The sequence below is a fragment of the Myripristis murdjan genome, chromosome 14 (genome assembly GCF_902150065.1).
Source record: "Myripristis murdjan chromosome 14, fMyrMur1.1, whole genome shotgun sequence".
NCBI lineage: Eukaryota > Metazoa > Chordata > Actinopteri > Holocentriformes > Holocentridae > Myripristis > Myripristis murdjan.
In genome coordinates, this window is record NC_043993.1 from 11,323,194 (window position 1) to 11,341,152 (window position 17,959).

Here is a 17,959-nt window from a genome sequence, read left to right on the forward strand (position 1 = left end):
AAAAAAAAAAAAAAAAAAAATACAGGAGTCAGAAAATGCCATTGAAAATTCAATGTATAAGTTCAGGACCTTTCAGAATGTTTTTCAATAAGCAGCAAACTGTTGGCACTGCTGATAGCACACTGCATTAAAAAAGAGCTGTTGACCCAAAACGCAAATCTAACCATCATAAATGAATGTCTTTACCTTCTTGTTGTTGAGTTTTATGTCATGAGGGTCCAACTGGTCAAAGTCTCTGATAGGAAACAGACAGAACAACAAGTTAGAACGCGATAACTACAGGAAGCTTGTAAAATTATACATTTACAGTTTAGGCTTTTATCTAACTCTCTTGATGATGCTGTCTCAAGAATAACTAACACTAGTTGCAACAGTGAACACAAACATTATTAGAAAAAGCATAACTGTTAAAGTAAAGTATCAAAATGTAGCAGTGGTAGCAAACACTCCAAAAAGAGACAGAAAGCTTATAATTGTGTGCCGTACATTTTGTCTGGATGGAAGTGATGCAGGATGGCACAGAAGGCCAGGCCGTTCCTCCAGGAGGTGCTGAAGTTGGTGACCTTTACCCCCTGGTGACCTTTTGTGACCTCCTGACACCACTGGAGCAGAGACTGGCTGGAGCTCACCAAGTCCTAAAGTGGGGGAGGGAAGGAGACAAGGAAGGGATGGGAGGACAGACGACAGAATGGAGTTCATTAGCACTGAGGAAAAAAATCGTTATTCAGTGTTGAAGCCACTAGAGGCACAAAAATGACACGATTGTCAAGAAAATTCTGGAAACAAGTTGATTCACATTGGAAACAAGTGGAATTGTGCATGTGTGCGTTTTTATAGGCATATCACTATTTGGTTGCACACTGATATGCTGCACACGTACCTCCGCTGTATCATCCTTCCCATCAGCCACATCTCTTGCTACAGCATCAGCAGTCTTCAGGTCAGAGGTCACTTCCTTCGAAGGACTCTTCCTCTCACTGCTTTGCGGAGGAGTGATGCTACTTTCTGGTACAGCTGACTTTCCACTGGACTCAGGGCTGATGGGCAGAGCTTGCCCTTTGCTGTCTGCTGAGGCGCTTGAGGTGTGTGTGTCAATGTGAACGTCGCTGGTGTGTGTGGTAGAGATGCCTTTCTTGGAGTGTCTGGCTGAAATCGGATGAGCCCCAGGCTGTCCTGGAGGTTGCTCAGCAGGGAGTTGCGATTGCTTCTCTACTTTCTTCTTATACAGCCTAGGAGAGAAGACGTTAAACAATGGATGAGACGGGAAAAACAGCTCAACAGACGTCATTTTGTGGAAAAAAGAGGCTCATCCAAGCGGATTAGTGCAAGTGTCATCACGACTGATTCGTAAAAGTGAGCAACAGCTGAGTGAGTAAGCGTGATGTAGACGTGCAAGCTCGCTGAATGGCTAAATGGCTTGCAAGTCCTGACAGGATGAGGGCAACCGAGTGGATATTAGCACTGACTCAATGTTAGAGAGTACGACAGGAAACAAACGGCTTTATTGAGAACATGCCAGAGATACACATACGAAGCCTCCATGCTGTTTGGCAAATGCTTTATCGACAAAGAACCAAGCAGATGCAGCAAACTTTTGTCTATGTTGTGTTGATTGTATTTGGGCTTTTTTAAGTCTTTGGATAGAAGCTAGTCCCGTATGGTGTTGGACTGGGATATACTTTTCTCGCACAGCATGCACTCAGAAATATAGGCACACACATACACACCCATAAACACAAACACACACACATATGTACAAACGCAACTGGGGTGGAATTGTATTATCTAGAGCAGCATGGGTTGCCAGGCCCCGCTGACTTACACTTGCTCCATTACTTCATGCTTTTGCCCCTCCTCTTCCTGCACAGCAGTGGACACACCAAGCTTATCATCCATTGACTCCTCTGCCTCATCCAAAGATATTTCCTCCAGTACAGTGCAACAGGAAGCCATCACATGCTGACCTTGATCAGCAGTCTTCCAAAAAGCTTCACTGCCAGGCTGAATGCCATTTTCTGATTGGCTTTTGGGCTCTATGGTGTCAGTGTCGATGTTGCAAAAGTCGGGGATGAGGCGTTTCTTATTACGAGGAGCAGGCGATGTGTCACCTGTCATCAGCTGGATTTTAGCCAATAAGATCTTCTCCTCCACCTGAAGCTGCTGGTCTTTGGTGAGAAGACTGGCCTCAGGCGTGTGTGTCTGTGTGTGAAGGTTAACTGTTTTGGTGGTGTGTTTGTCTGTATCTGTGTCAGAAATGTGCGGACTGACACTCTCGGTGATGTCTGTGTCCACGTCATTACCGTCCCTCATTTTGAGATTCTTAGATGTTTCATTGAATGAATCTGGGCCTATTTTGTTAGTTTGTGTGTCCTGTATCTTGTTGATGTGTGTGTCGGTGTCGATGTTGGTGTGTTCTGAGTCTGTGTGTGTTGTGGTAGTGTGCATCTCAGATGGGTGGGGCCATGGGACTACAGATGAGTGGACGAGTTCATCTCTCCCCTGATTGGCCTGATCCACCAGATTAGTTTTTATGACTATAACATTATCACTCCCTCCTGTCATTGGCTGTTTGTGTGTGTCACCATGATGTGGAACAGCTTTGGCATTGGTTGCCGGACTGATTCCCTCCTTTTGTTTAGGCAATGGAGCAGGGCCAGGATGTGGAACTGCAGCTTGATTGGTTTGAGAGTCTCCAGATAGATTTGGCTGTTTGACAGCAGAGCCCTGGTATAGAATGGGTTCACTGGCAGAGTGGGAGGAAGGCGTCTGGGTAGCATCAAAGGATGAAGGAGGCAAATGATGTGGGCTGCAGACAGAAAAGGAGGTTACAGACCCAAACCAAGACTGAGGTGCTTTTTTCCCCTACTAACATGAACTAACACAGGATCATCAACTCTGACCCAACCACAGAAAAATACCCAGTATAAACATGCCGCAACGTCCTTCTCCACATAGCAATATCTGCTCACCTGAACCATTAATTCATGTCACTTGACACTTGACAACAGGATCTTTGCCATGCTCCATGACGGCAGCTCAGCTATTATGAAGCAAGTGATTATCGTTGACAACATTGTAGATACAGATGTAGCCACTGTGGTAGTTCCTCTTTTTTTACACTTGCTGCACTGGTGCTCAGATATGCGGAAACGTTGTTTGAAATAGCTGCAGCAGTTGCACAGTAACATTGGTTTAATATCCATGTTGGATGATGCGATCACAACAGGACAGCCTAGACAGATCACCATTCATGTGTGGAATTATCGTTTGTCTCAAATACATCTTCAGGGTTGACTTGTAATCAGAATTACTCCTTTCCTTTCCTTTCCTTTCCTTTCCTTTCCTTTCCTTTCCTTTCCTTTAATCTTAATCAATTCTATCAAGCACCCCTTCCTTCCACAAATTGACTAGACAGTCTTTCCCTGTTGTTGTGGACTCACTGGGGCACATTAGTGTTCACATTACGAAGGTATGTGATCCAGTATGTCCCTGACCACCTCTGATGTGTGTTTTGAGTAATCAGTCACAGTGTGACACCAAATTAAAATGCACATTAAAACACCTGTATTTCGAGCGGTCTGCTTGTGATCAGATCCCTTGAGATGCATGTTAACCACAAATGCAAACAGGGTCCTGAACAGTGCCCCTGAGTGTCCAAATGCCCCTGAACAGCAGTGTTTCCTGATCAGTCGTCGGGCTTCATCACCATCAGTCACAATGCTTCATAATGCCTTTGAAACACCAATCAAAATGCTTTATACATAGTCCAAAGCAATATGAGAGCCAGGGAAGTGTGGTTCTCTTTACAAACAATACAGTGATGATGATTGTTTGGAAAGAGATGTAAATGATTCACATGCCAACACAGGAAGGCATCCAGCAAAAGGCCAAACCCTTAGGACACTCAAGTATTTGCAAATACCAAGTATCCCAACTGCATTAAATTCAAGCCGTAGTTATTGTCGAGAGCAAAAGCACAGGCACAGGCAGAGGCCTCTGACCCTCTGATCTCTGCCTTATCTCCTCTTACTCACCTCTCATCATCCTGCCACTCACCCCTCTCACCCCTCTACTCACCCCCCTTCCCCGTCCATGTACAGCTCAGCGGCCCAGACAGTGCCGAGATCCTCCTGCCCTGTCTCATACTCCACTTCTTCGTCCTCCTCGTCCTCTCTCATCCACACTGGTACGGCACTAGACTTAAGGTTGGAGTTTCCTCTTTTAACTGACCCTGGACCAGGTTTATTCAGCACTTCATTAACAGCGATATGAGGGTCTTGGATTTGGCTGATGTGGAGTCAGGCTTGCTTTTCGGTTTGACTTGAGAGACAGGAAGTGGCATCACAGCTTTGTTTAGACCAGTTTTGACTTCAGTGTCATTCACAGTTTGGGAAACAGATTTGTCGCCCTGTCGTCTTTCCTCACATGCGATCTCCTCCAGCTCTGCCTCCCTCAGTGGAGGCCAGGCATTTGATTGGCTGTTTGCTGCTGATGGAGGAGTCTCTTGTCTCTGTTCTGGTTTCTCTTTCTTGGTGTTTGCATCTCTTTGCCTCTCCCTCTCCTCCCACCTGTCCTTCCCCTGTTCCTTTATCCTCTCCTCCTTCTGTTTCTCTAGCATTTCTTCATCCTTTTCTTCTTCTCAGCCATCTCTTCTCTTGCTCTCCGCTCCATCTCTTTCTCTACCCTTTCTCCCTCCTCCATTGCCCTCCTCTCTAGTTCTTCCCCCTCCTTTTCTAACCGCTTTCTCTCATTTTCCCTTTCCACCCTTTCTCTCTCCATCTCTTCCTTCTGCTTTTCAAAGCTTTCTCTCTCCCTTTCTCGCTCCCTCCTCTCCATCTCTTCCTTTTCTTTTTCCAACCTCTTTTTCTCATTTTCCCTCTTTATTTCTTCTCTCTCTTTCCTCTCCATCTCTTCCTTTCTCTTTCCTTCCTCTCCATGTCTTCCCTTTCTCTCTCCTTCCTCTCCATCTCTTCCCTCTCTTTCCTTTCTCTCTCCTTACTCTCAAGTTCTTCCCTTTCTTTCCTTTCTCTCTCCTTCCTCTCCATCTCTTTCCTTTCTCTCTCCTTCTTCTCCATCTCTTCCCTCTCCTTTTGTAGCCTCTTTCTCTCCTCAGTTTCCTTCCTCACTCTTTCTCTCTCCTTCCTCTCCATCTCTTCCCTCTCTTTCCTTTCTCTCTCCTTCCTTTCTACCTCTTCCCTCTCTTTCCTTTCTCTCTCCTTCCTCTCCATCTCTTCCCTCTCTTTCCTTTCTCTCTCCTTCCTCTCCAACTCTTTCCTCTCTCTCTCCTTCCTTTCTACCTCTTCCCTCTCCTTCCTTTCTACCTCTTCCCTTTCTTCCCTTTCTCTCTCCTGCTTCTCCATCTCTTCCCTCTCTTTCCTTTCTCTCTCCTTCCTTTCTACCCTCTTCCCTCTCTTTCCTTTCTCTCTCCTTCCTTTCTACCTCTTCCTTTCTTTCCTTTCTCTCTCCTGCTTCTCCATCTCTTCCCTCTCTTTCCTTTCTCTCTCCTTCCTCTCCATCTCTTCCCTCTCCTTTTCTAGCCTCCTTCTCTCTTCAGTTTCCCTTTTCACTCTTTCTCTCTCCTTCCTCTCAAGTTCTTCTCTTTCTTTCCTTGCTCTCTCCATCCTCTCAATTTCTTCCCTTTCTTTCCTTGCTCTCTCCTTTCTCTCCATCTCTTCCTTCTCTTTCCTTTCTCTCTCTTTCCTCTCCATCTCTTCCTTCTCTTTCTTTTCTCTCTCTTTCCTCTCTATCTCTTCCTTCTCTTTCCTTGCTCTCTCCTTCCTCTCAATTTCTTCCCTTTCTTTCTTTGCTCTCTCCTTCCTCTCCATCTCTTCCCTCTCTTTCCTTTCCCTCTCCTTCTCTCCATCTCTTCCTCTCTTTCCTTTCCCTCTCCTTCCTCTCCATCTCTTCCCTCTCTTTCCTCTCTACTTCTTCCCTCTCTTTCCTTTCCCTCTCCTTCCTCTCCATCTCTTCCCTCTCTTTCCTTTCCCTCTCCTTCCTCTCCATCTCTTCCCTCTCTTTCCTTTCTCTTTCCTTCCTCTCCATCTCTTCCCTCTCTTTCCTTTCCCTCTCCTCTTTCCTCTCTCCCTCTTTCCTTTCCCTCTCCTTCCTCTCCATCTCTCCCTCTCTTTCCTTTCTCTTTCCCCTCTCTTCCTTTCTTTCTTGCTCTCATCCTTTCCTCTCCATCTCTTCCCTCTCTTTCCTTGCTCTCTCTTTCCTCTCTACCTCTTCCCTCTTTTTTCCTTTCCCTCTCCTTCCTCTCCATCTCTTCCCTCTCTTTCCTTTCCCTCTCCTTCCTCTCCATCTCTTCCTCCTCTTTCCTTTCCCTCTCCTTCCTCTCCATCTCTTCCCTCTCTTTCCTTTCTCTTTCCTTCCTCTCCATCTCTTCCCTTTCTTTCCTTGCTCTCTCCTTCCTCTCCATCTCTTCCCTCTCTTTCCTTTCTCTCTCCTTCCTCTCCATCTCTTCCCTCTCTTTCTGTTCTCTCTCTTTCCTCTCTACCTCTTCCCTCTCTTTCCTTTCCCTCTCTTTCCTCTCCATCTCTTCCCTCTCTTTCCTTTCTCTCTCCTCCCTAGCTGCCCTCTCTCTCTCTTCCCGCTCAGTTTCTTCCCTCATTTCCGTTACCCTTCTCTCCCTCTCCTCCTCTCTCTCTCTCTCCTGCTCGCTGGCAGCCAGTCTCAGACTGGCCACCAGACTCAGCCCATGTGTTGCCTCACGGGTTGGCCGTTCTGGTTTCTGAGCCAATGTCAGTTCAGCCCTTGAGAGCTTCTGTGCACTGATTGGCTGGTCATCTGCTGTGTCAGAGAAGCCTGTGGGTGGTGAAATATCCACTCCAGAGGGAAGCAGCGGGCCTGCATCTGCCTCAGAGGAACATGGAAGGTCTGCATCTACCTTAGGGACACATGGCTGACTTTCATTTGCCATAAGGAGGCATGGTTGGTCTGCAGTGGGCCATGGCTGACCTGCATCAGTAGATCCAGGTGAATGCAGGATGGAGGCCACTGTCTCATAGCTAAGGGACAGACAGGAGGAACAGGAAAGAAAACTCAGGGACAGAACTCACCCTGAAGTTTGGTCATGACCACACCAGGCTCTGTGATCAGTGTCACAGAAAACCAGACAGCATGCTTGACTCATTAGTTCCTACTCAGACTTTGTTTTGGTGCTTGACCAAATGGCCCTGCCAAAGCACACTGAGGAAATGTTTGTTCATTTTTGGTTACAGTGAGTGCCACCCTGAATCTGTCTTCTACCCAATGCGTCACACTACATTAGTATTTAAGTGTCTCTTTGGGAACAATTAAGAATAAGTAAAACCATTTCTGTTGCCATGCAAGTGAGAGCACTGCTTTCCCACTGACAGACACAAATAGAGAGCTTGCTTATGAATAAATACAAGACAAAATGTCAGTACGGCAATGTAATTAATGATGTCTTGTTCAGTTGGTGAATCAATTCCTTGAACTAATAGGACCAGGACCAAACTACTCCAAAAGTGCTGCACCAGGAAATTATATATCAGTGGCAATACAGCAACGGACAATACCTGATATTGGCTGCCAGATAATGTATTAAACAATGAAAATATATATAAAAAAAAAATCCCCCTAATTGGGTTGAAAATCAAGGAAAATGTATGTGCTAATGTGGTGATATTGTAATAAAATTATATTATTAATCAGCTTTTCTTACTACATAAAGGGTGTATAATCATGACACACAGGCAAACCGAGACTCACCCTTTATACAACACGCCCACTACTGCTGACATGAAGCCAGCAGACACCTCCTTCTGCTGCTCTGCCTCTGTGAGTACACATTTATGGGCACTGGCATACACACACAAACGCGCGCACAAGCACACACGCATACACAGACGCACAAACGTTACTCTACTAACGCCTGGAGATCCCTCTCCCGTGCTCTCCAAAATTAACTCCACTTAAAAGATCAATCTGACAGCATAGACAGACCAAGGAAATTTGAGATGAACAGGACGGCAGCAGAGCGGGTTAATGGCTGCTATGAAGTAAGCGGTGGTAAAGCTCAAGTGCCACAGAGGAGATTGTGTTTGTGCATGTGCATGTGCAGGTGTGTGTGGTGTGTGTGTGTGTGGATCTGTGTATGTGCTGGTTTGACAGTGACAGGGAGAAAAATCACACCATGCTGTGAGGGTTGCAAGGAACTATCGCTGACTCACCCCCCTGTTACACCACCCTCCTCCTCCTGCTTCCCCTCTTCCTCCTTCTTTTCATCCTTCTCTTCAGTGCTCTGACTATTCTCCATCCCTCTTTCCACTTGTGTCTCCCCGGTGGTCTCTTCCACAGCTGCCCACAGTGTCTTTTCTGCCTCCCACTCCGGCTCCTTATTGACTAAACTCTCCAGACCACCAGCTCTGCCGCTGCTGGGTGGCTCCTCCTTATCCGCTCCCTCCTGTTGTGGTTTCCCTGCCGGCTGGAGAGCTGGTTCTGGTTCTGGTTCTGGTTCTGAGGGAAGCAGTGGCGCCAGCTCCAGAGCCACAAGCTCACTGCCTTGTTTAGGGCACACCTCCGGTGAGGTTGCCGGTTCAGTGCTGGGTCTCTCTGGCTCTGTGGGCTCCTCTCCAACTGGAGACAGGCAGGGCTTGCCAGGCGCTGAGACAATATGATGCATTTCTGATTCTTCTGCTCTGTCCGGCTGATGCTCTTCTCTGTTAGAGGAGTCTGCTTCAGGAGCATCTTCTCTGTGAGAGCTGAGAGAAAGAGCAGATGGAAGGTAAAGCACTGATTATTACACAGTTTTTGCTATTTAATAACACCATTACCAAACAAACTAGATCAGGGGTTTTCAAACTTATTCATGTTCTGGGCCCTCGAGTTAACTTTCATTAAGCTGCAGATCCCCATTTGAAGAGATTTTGCAAGACACTGATGTGGAAAGATATTTTGGCTTGTGTTATGTACTAAACTGTTGAGATGTTATAAATGAGTACTGACAAATAGAATCAAAGTGGTGAGATTAAAACATAATGTTAAAATAACTGCCAATACTTTTTTATCATAACGCTTTATAGTGAATTATCTTGACATTAATTCAAAATGTTCTGAGGATGCTATCAAAGCCCCTCAAGGACCCTTGGGGGCCACCGAACCCCACTTTGAAAACCACTGAACCAGATCACAGCAAGACAGACAGACAGACAGAGAGTCAGACAGAAAATAAAGCAGAGGCAGACAGGCAGGCGTTCTCCTGTCCATTCTTACCCTCCGCCCTGAGGTTTTGTGTTTTGCTGTGTAATAACCTCCTTGACAGAGATCTGCTCAGTTTTATTTTTCCCAGTTCTCCCTTCTAGCACATTCCATAGGGGAAACTCTGCATCCAGCAGCTTCTCTGGGGGTGGGATCAGGGACAAGCCTTCTAATGTCATGGGTTTATCCTGAGCAGAGGGCTGAGACATGTGGCCTGAGTGAATGCCAGGCGTCCTGGATGTGGCAGCCATATTTGTTTCTAGGATAACAACATCTGAAAATGAACCTTCTCTTACTGGAGAGGCTTGCCTCACGCTGAAAGAGGAGAGAAAAGAGAAGGAGGAAAACAGACAAGGAGGGAGACCACAGGTGAAAGCCGGGGACAGGACAGGGAGGAGTGAGAGAGAGAACGAAGACAGGGAGGAAAGTAAGGGCATGAGATGATCAAGCAACAGGGAAACCAAACAGATTCTCCAAATATTTAAATAAAGAGATCAGCAGGGAATCACAAAGAATCACAGAAAAATAAAGCGGTAACAGTAATGTTAACAGAAATACAGTAAAATCACTTGGATGACACCCTTATCGTGTTGACGCCATTTTCACACAGTTAGAGTAAAGAAACCTGGACTGATATTTAAATCGACTCAAAACATTTGAAATCTCAGTCAGAATGTTCCTATGTGCTCCTATATTGGTTGATTGACAATGATTTATTGATTGATTTATTCAAGGATTTAAAAAAGCAGATGATAGCAGATGCAAAGTGCTGTTGGAATTAAAACCAAAAAAAAAAAAAAAAATCAAAAACAAAATCAAACACCAGTACAGTCAAAAGCCACAGCGTAAAGCACTTTCTAAAATCATTATTCGGCAGCGTTCACGTGGGTCATCTGCGCATTCAAAGACAAGATGGCAGTGAAGCAGCTTAGGTTGTGCTGTCACGGGCGGGTCTCAAAACCATTTGAAGGAGTGCATGCAAATTTCTTTGGCTGATGAAGTCTGTTTGCAGATGACGTTCATGTGCACTCCACCACAAATTCAACTAACTTCAGCTGTTTGATGGACTGGGTTGTGACACTTTTACACACTGTGGTTCTGTCAACCCGTCATCCAACTCCACGGTTTCATTCATAGAGGATATCGTCTGTTTTATGATGTAACACAAATGTTTATGAAAATGCTGTTTTACTTTAGGGTTGATGAATCTATAGACTATTTCTCAATCAACTGATTAATCATTCAGTTGATTAAGTATCAAAAATAATGACAAATGGTTTCTGGCAGTCAGCAGAGCCCAAAGTGATGCCTTGAAATTGTGTCCTTAGTCTTACCAGCAGCCAAAAAAATCAACAAAGTTTTTTAAAGAGGAAAGAAAGAAAAAAAATTAAGCAAATCTTAGTGATTTTAGTGAGGGTGTGTTTGGAAACTGTTTGGTATCTCCACTAAAAAGATTACTCAATTATCAAAATCGTAATTGGTTAGCTGTTGATTGACTAATTGATCGATTGACTGATGACTTTACTCTTTATCTCAGTGCTGTAACTCACCGCTCATTGGCTTTCATTCTCGTGGAGGCGGGGCTTGGTTTCTCAACCGATGAAAGGGCCTTTTCTCTGGACTGTGATTGGTGGATACTGGTGCTTCTGTCTTGTGATTGGCCGATAGGAGGAGGGTGTGTCATGTCGCTAGGAGCTTTGGGTGAGTGTGTGAGAGCCGGAGGAAGTGTGTGTGTGTTTGGCTCCAGCTGGGAAATGAAAAGAGAAGTGGAACGAGACCCGGCCAGAGATTTCATCCTTTCCTTGTCCTCGTCTGACCGGTTGGCCTCCAAACTGCAGGGAGGAACGCCTCTCTCATGCTTCCTCTTCCTCTCTTCCTCCTCCTTGAGTCTCCTCTCCTCCTCTTGTCTTCTCTCCCTATCTTCCTTCTCCTTCAAAAGCTTCTTCTTCTTTTCCTCCTCCATTTTCTTCCTCTCTTTCTCCTTCAAAAGTCTCTCTTCCCCCTCCTTTCTTTGCAGCTCCTCTTTGGCTAGTCTTTCCTTTTCTTCTTTCTCCCTCTTCCTCCTCTCCTCCTCTTCCTTTTGCCTCCTCCGCTCCTCCACCTCAATGCGCTTTTTCTCCTCCTCTCTTTTCTGCCTGTCTTCCTCTTCTTTCATCCTCTGCTCCATTCTTTCTTTCTCCTCTTTCAAGAGTCTCTGCTGTTCCTCTTCCTCCCTCTTCCGCCTCTCTTCTTCAAGACGTTGCGTCTCCTCTCTCCTCTTCCTTTCATCCTCCTCCTTCCTTCTCTGCTCCTCCTTCTCTTTCTCTGCTTTGAAGAGTCTCTCCTTTTCCTCCGCCTCCCTCTTTCTTCTTGCCTCCTCTTCTTTGACTCTTGTCTCCTCCTCCCTCCTCTTCCTCTCTTCCTCCTCTTTCAAGAGTCTTTCCTTCTCTTTCTTCTTCTCCTCCTCTAGGCGTTGTTTCTCCTCCCTCTCCCGCTTCCTTTGTTCCTCCTCCTCCCTCATTTTACGCTGCTCCTTCAGCAGTCTCTCTTTTTCTTTTGCCTCCTTCAAGAGTTCAGCTGCCTTCCTTTCCTCCTCTTCCTCCAGAAGCCTCTTTTTCTCTTCCTCCCTCCTCTTTCTTTGCTCCTCAAACACTCTCCTCTCCTCCTTCCTCTTCTCTTCTTCTTCCTTCATATTCTTCAAGAATCTCTCCTTCTCAAGCCTCCGCTCCTCCTCTCTCCTTTGTATTTCCTTTTCCTCCAAAAGCCTCTTCTCCTCCTCTCTTTTCTTCCTCTCTTCCTCATTCTTCTTCCCCTTCTCCTCCTCCCTCATCTTTTCCTGTTTGTCTCGTTTCTCCTTCAAGAGTCTCTCCTCCTCCTGCTTCCTCTTCTCCCTCTCCTTCTTCTTCTCCTCCTCCTCCTGCAAAACTCTTTTCTTCTCCTCCTCTAACAGTCTCTTCTTTTCCTCCTCCCACTTTCTCCTCTCCTCTCGCTCCTCCTGCTCTGTGCTCCTCTCCTCCTTCTTCACCTTTGCTGCTCCCTCTAATTGGTCTGTCACTGCAGACCCTCCAGGGACCTTTTCACTGATTTTCTGTTGAAAACTACAGGACAGATAGACAACACACCTTATTCCTAGTTGTGTGTATCTGTGTGTGTGTGTGTGTGTGTGTGTGTGTGTGTGTGTGTGTGTGTGTGTGTGTGTGTGCGCACGTGCTCCTGCGTATATGCATGTGTACGTGATCACACTTGTGAGTGCTGTACTGTCTGTAGGGCTGTCACAGTCATCATATTTTAGCTGATGATTAATTGTCATACAAATAAAGAATAATGATTTAATTATCTTTTTTGGCTCATTGTTCACCACAATTATAGTATAAATTTAATAAGAGTACACATACAGCACACTTAATAAAGAGGAAGAGTCATTTATTATAATAAAATGAAAAATTTCTTTTTGGCTTTTAGGCATTGTTAACAAAAATGTCACATGGCATAACTGATCTAGAGCCCTTTCATGCCTGCCTCATTTAATCTGGACTTCCAGACTTTCAGTTTGATCCTAACCAAATTACAGGTGTGAAACCTCCCCCAGACCGTATTCCAGACCAAACACCAGACCTTGGTCTGATGAAAAGAGGTGATCTTGGTCCAGATCCAAGTGAACCATGGTTCGGTTTGTGTCTCGAGTGAAAATATGGATGTTCAGAGTTTTGGACCGATTCAAGTGACATGCACCTGTCAGGCAGCTGTGCGCAATGAGTAAAATGAACTTTGTCTCTTTTAATATGGAACCAAATCTAATCGGATCAAATGTACACAATGAAACAAAAACATGAGCCTCGAGCCTTGGACTTATGGGTGTGAAAAGGCCCTTAAATAACTTACATAATACAGGCACGAGTGAGCGTCTCATTTTGAATGATGTCATATGACCAGAGGGAAAAAAAAAATGTCTGCAGCTCAACTGATGGAAGTGCCCCTGATTTTTATTCTTTTGTTGTGATTTTTTCTAACTTTTGGCATTTCAATACAAAATTGTGCAAACTAACAATTACGCAAAACGATCAAGGTCAGCTCAAATAATCACAACTGCAGGATTATGTAATACTTGTGTCAGGACCAACTGTATATGATTCCATCCATTTTTGGGACCTTATTATTTATGTTATCCATGTGGGTATAAATAAATGAATAAAATGTCTGCATGTGTTTGTGCATGTGTGCCTGTGCGCATGAATGCATGTATTATGTTGTGTGTGACACTTACCCAGGAGGACACCTTTTGATGGTATCCCGTTTGGAGTCGTGCTCTTCTGAGAACAAGCCTCCTGATTCTTGACTCGGGTTAAAGGACTCAAACACGATGTCATCAAGGTCAGGCTCGGGCTGAGCCAATGGCGGCTTTTCAATCTTAAACGGGTTAACGCGGCTCTCCAGCTCACTGGTTGGCTTTTTAAGTGAATCAGTTTCCTCCTCGGCCTTTGACTGTTTAGGTGTGATAAATGCTGCCACGACATTGGTGGAGGGCTGTTGTGGGGCGGAGCTTTCACAGCAAGAGAAGGGCCATGGAGGGGGAGGGGCTACGATCAGCTCTGAAGTGGATTGGCCAGGACTGGGGACAGAGATACTGCAGGTCAGGCTTGCAAGTCACACAGCAGTGGGCCACAAAGCATGGTGAGGTTTTGCAAGGCTGGGCGTGCGGGAGGTGATGGGGGGTGACGGGCAAGCCAGACAGCATAATCTAGACCTGCTTTAAGTCTGCTTCTACAGTCAGTGAGCGGAGGCAGGGCAGAAAACACTCTGTAACCGTTAGCACATGTTAGCATCAAGGCGGCACAAAGGCCACACACAAAGCAGCCACGAGTCATGACAACGGCGGTCGATAAACAAATCAAAAAATCCCCGATCAACCAGCAAGGATAAACACCTCAACCACCTCAACCGCAGTGTTACTGCATTCTCCTGGAACAGCCACGTCAACAAGCTGGAGCAGGTCTTACTTTTTAGATGTGTTAGCTTGAGGACACTCAGACTAAGGTGCAAGAAGTAAGATTTTGCTTTTTTTTTTAAAATTTTATTTTCTGTAATCCAAAATGTTGTTTGAGTTTGAGTTGTTGATCAGTACCATTGGGTCTAACTCAAGATGTGTTTTTTTGTGCATTATCGCTTCCTCCATGACATGTTTGTTGTGATATCTAATGAATCTAGAATGATTCAAAGAAAAAGGACGCAATGATGGAGGACAGATAAAGACCCTGGAAGCTTGCATGTCATCCTACGATTCATCAGAGGGCGACTTGATCAAAGAAAGTGACTGGAATGCCCCAAGATTCAATATGGGAAAGACAACTGTTTTCTTTCTTAAGAGGTTTGCTATCCTCAACACAAATCGGAAAGAATGGATTCCGTGAGGACATTATACACATATCTATGTGGCGTCCTTGGATGTGATAATAACCTCTTGGCTCGCCGATTGCTTCATCAGGTGTTGAAATTTCACTTCTTCAGCCACCGTTCTGTTTTGGAAAATGACCAAACTCATGCTGCAGTCTAAGGCCTTCTCTCTGAGCTACACTGGGGCTGAATCCAGTCTACACACGGTTATGACTCAGTGCAGAGCCTGAGATGCCCTCTGCCTTAAGCTGTGGGGTGTGTTGACACGTTTGCTTCCCGTAAAGTGGTTTGAGGCCAAACTTATCTGTAAACCAAGTGAGATTAATTTGACTGTACACTCATGTGACATCATCCCATGACCTCACCTGATCCTTCCTGGTTTAGCTGTGCTTTCTGAGACTGTCTCTTTAGAGTCCTGGCCTGGTCTGATTGGCTGGTTGGCTATTCTGATGCTGGCGACCGTCCTGTTGCTTCGGGGAGACTCCTCGCCATGGGTCAGAGTGACTGGAGTTGTTTCCTTGGTAACAGGGGATTCCTTGGACCCTACAAAGAGCAATTCAAGATCGGGGCATAAGTTACACTCTGTAAGTGTGTGAGGACAGCATGTTTATTTGGGTCCAGAGACCTGCCTCCACATGGGACATCTCTACAAGACAAACAGCATCAGAGGAACTTTTGGAGTCAGGCGAGGTTGAAATAATCTCTGTTAGGAGAATGTTTGAGAAAGGGTGGCTGGCTGGTGTACCTGACTGACAGGAGCTGAGCTTAGCAGGAGGAGCAGGGGCAGAGGCAGGCAGCTGAGAGGGAGTGCCGGCCAGAGAAGGAGAGGAAAGAAGAGAGGTGGAAAGAGAAGAGGAGCGAGGAGGTGAGGAGCAGGGAAGGGAGGCGGAAAGGGGTGTAGCCTCGGGGTCACAGAGAGCATCAAGGTCCGGACTGGTCAACAGAGGGACCGGGCTGACGTCTCCACCAATAATAGTGATGTCAGAGCTCAGCCATGTCTCCTGGCCTCCTGAAGAGAGCAGAACGAGGAACACAAACAAAATGATGAGAACAAAGACATGGGGAAGGATAGTATTAGTGGTGAGGAGCACAGGAGGAGAAAAGGCAGGGGAGGAAAGATGAGGTGAAGAAGGAAAAGGTGAGTAGTAGGAGAGAAAAAGATTAGGATGATTGGACTTGAGGGGGGACATGAGAGGGAGCTGGGAGAGGGAAAGCAAGTGACAAAAGAGCACAGAAGCAAAGGAGGAGAGGGATGGGTGTGACAGCAAATGTGGCAGCGAGAAGATGAGTAGAAGAGGAAAAAAGCAAAGGAAAGAGGATTTCATGAAAAGAATAAAACAAGTAATGTAAACAGTATGATAAGCATAGCCACCAGTGGAACTGATGCCATGCAGCAGAGCAGTAATAATGCATTGTAAGCTGCATAATGCCAGTATTCTTTCCAATAACTAGACGTGACCAATTACTTAATGCACCCTCCATGAGCTGCCTTGTACATAAACTGATATCAAACATAGCTCATTTCAACAATAACACTTATAGGAATCATAGAAAATGATACTTCTTTGGTAAACATGTGTAGAGTAACTGTATCCATGTGGGTTCAATGCACACTACTGTGAGCTTTCATCATACAAGTCATGCTGATACATATGCATACTACTGGCACCGCTCATCTCACTGACAGTGGTTACCTGACTGTGAGCTAGAAGGGCGAGACTGGGGAAGAGGTGGTGCTGTAGCCCTGTTAACTACTGCCTTGTCAAAGGGAGGGGCATCAAAGGAGAAGGGTGAGGGAGAGGAGGGGCGAGCCACTGACTTGACAATCTGAGGTTTGAAAATATGGGAGCGAACTGGTGGAGAGGACACAAGGGGGAAGACATTTAAGCAAAGAGCAGAGAGGGGAAGGAGGGAAGAGAAGAAACAGCAGCGGAAAAAAGGACACAGTTAAAGGACTAAAACAAACATCAGTGCTAGATTAGTAGAACAGACTGGACCATGTGATGATGAAAACATAACTTTAACTTGGACTCATCTGAGAGGTAAAGATACAGACCAGCGGCTGAAGGTGGCTCCTCTGCCTCCGGGGGGCGCCGCTGATATGAAACTGGATTTGAAGTGAGGAAAGCAGAAGAGAGGAGGCAAAAGGAGAAGTGAACAGAAGAGGAAATAAAAAGAGAAAGCAGTGAGTGACGTGGCTAAGTGCTCAGAATATTACAGCATGCGGTTAACTAGCACCATGTCACACGACAGAAATGATGTACACCTGTACTGCACTTTTACTTCGTTCTTTCACTCATCTCTCAGCAACGATGACTATGTAAGCAAGCTGGGGCAGTGCACCTCGACACTTGGCGCAGTCTACAGTCTAATGATCAGTGTTGTCACAATTACAGAAATTTCAATACCAGTGCAAAAGGAATTTCAGTCATCCCCAGTCCAGAAGGTGAATGTATGGAGTAGAACAGATCGATAGATAGATATGGTATGACAGGTATTAACAAATGTTTAGCTATTAAATACTGGTGTAAGTCAAACTTGTGGTATCATGACAACACTAAAAATGATCCTCATCATGCAGAGACTGCCCTCACACTGTCACAGAAGTAAGTGGTACATAAATGCTCCACCCAACGTACCATGTGCATTAAGCTACATCATGCAGAAACTTCCAACAAGACAACTGTACGTAAAACGCGTTGGTCAATGGAAATGCAGCATGCATGTCTGCCAGACAGCCAGCCAGAGGATACCTTTTCCTGAACTCGGGTGGAAGATTCTAGGCAGGGCTGGAGGCTGAGAGAGGGTCCGGGTGAATGGAGAGTGTGAGGATGGGGTCTCAGAGGACTGGGTGAATTTTGGAAAAGAGGAGGATTTGGAGGAGAGAGGCTGGGAGGGAGTAGCGGAGGTGACATGGGGCAGAGTAGGCCCAGTGGAAACAGAGAGAGGGGGATTTTGTGGGGCAGAGGAGGAAGGTGTTAGGATAGGAGGCTGGTTTGGAGACTCGGGTGATGATGATGTAAGGGAGGGAGGTTTGCGGGCTGATGAGGTAATGCCTGTTTCTGAGGCAGCGGGAATCTTAGAGGGCAGTGTGGAGGCAGTATTTGAGGGCACTGCGGCTTCACAGAGCTCTGCTGAGGGGGGATTAATGCCTGAAGAAGGATGCGGCAAGGACGGCATTGCTGAAGATGGCTGGGATGGGGCAGCAGGTAAAGTAGATGCTGATGTGACTGATGAAGGATCAGGAGGGGAGGAAGCCATTGCAGATGGTGCCAAATCAGAGGGTGTGTTTTGGGAACTCTGGGAGCTCTTGGGTGATGGAGGATTGAGTAATGCAGAGACTGGAGGGAGGGGTTCAGATGGAGCA

The 17,959-nt window shown here is 45.9% G+C and overlaps 1 protein-coding gene across 3 annotated transcripts in view; it reads right to left on the minus strand.

Annotated features, from left to right (window-relative positions):
* The window catches only part of ehbp1l1b (EH domain binding protein 1-like 1b), a 34,335-nt gene that overhangs the window by 6,106 nt on the left and 10,270 nt on the right, over positions 1 to 17,959 (minus strand). For 2 of the 3 annotated variants that reach the window (XM_030069486.1, XM_030069485.1), the window contains exons 7-11: positions 14,958 to 15,135; positions 8,196 to 8,726; positions 881 to 1,229; positions 487 to 635; positions 187 to 235 (exon numbers count right to left, since the gene is read on the minus strand). In XM_030069486.1, the coding sequence (XP_029925346.1) occupies positions 187 to 235; positions 487 to 635; positions 881 to 1,229; positions 8,196 to 8,726; positions 14,958 to 15,135 (1,256 nt within the window). The remainder of the gene's footprint in view (positions 1 to 186; positions 236 to 486; positions 636 to 880; positions 1,230 to 8,195; positions 8,727 to 14,957; positions 15,136 to 17,959) is intronic. The other variant, XM_030069487.1, reaches the window with a different exon arrangement.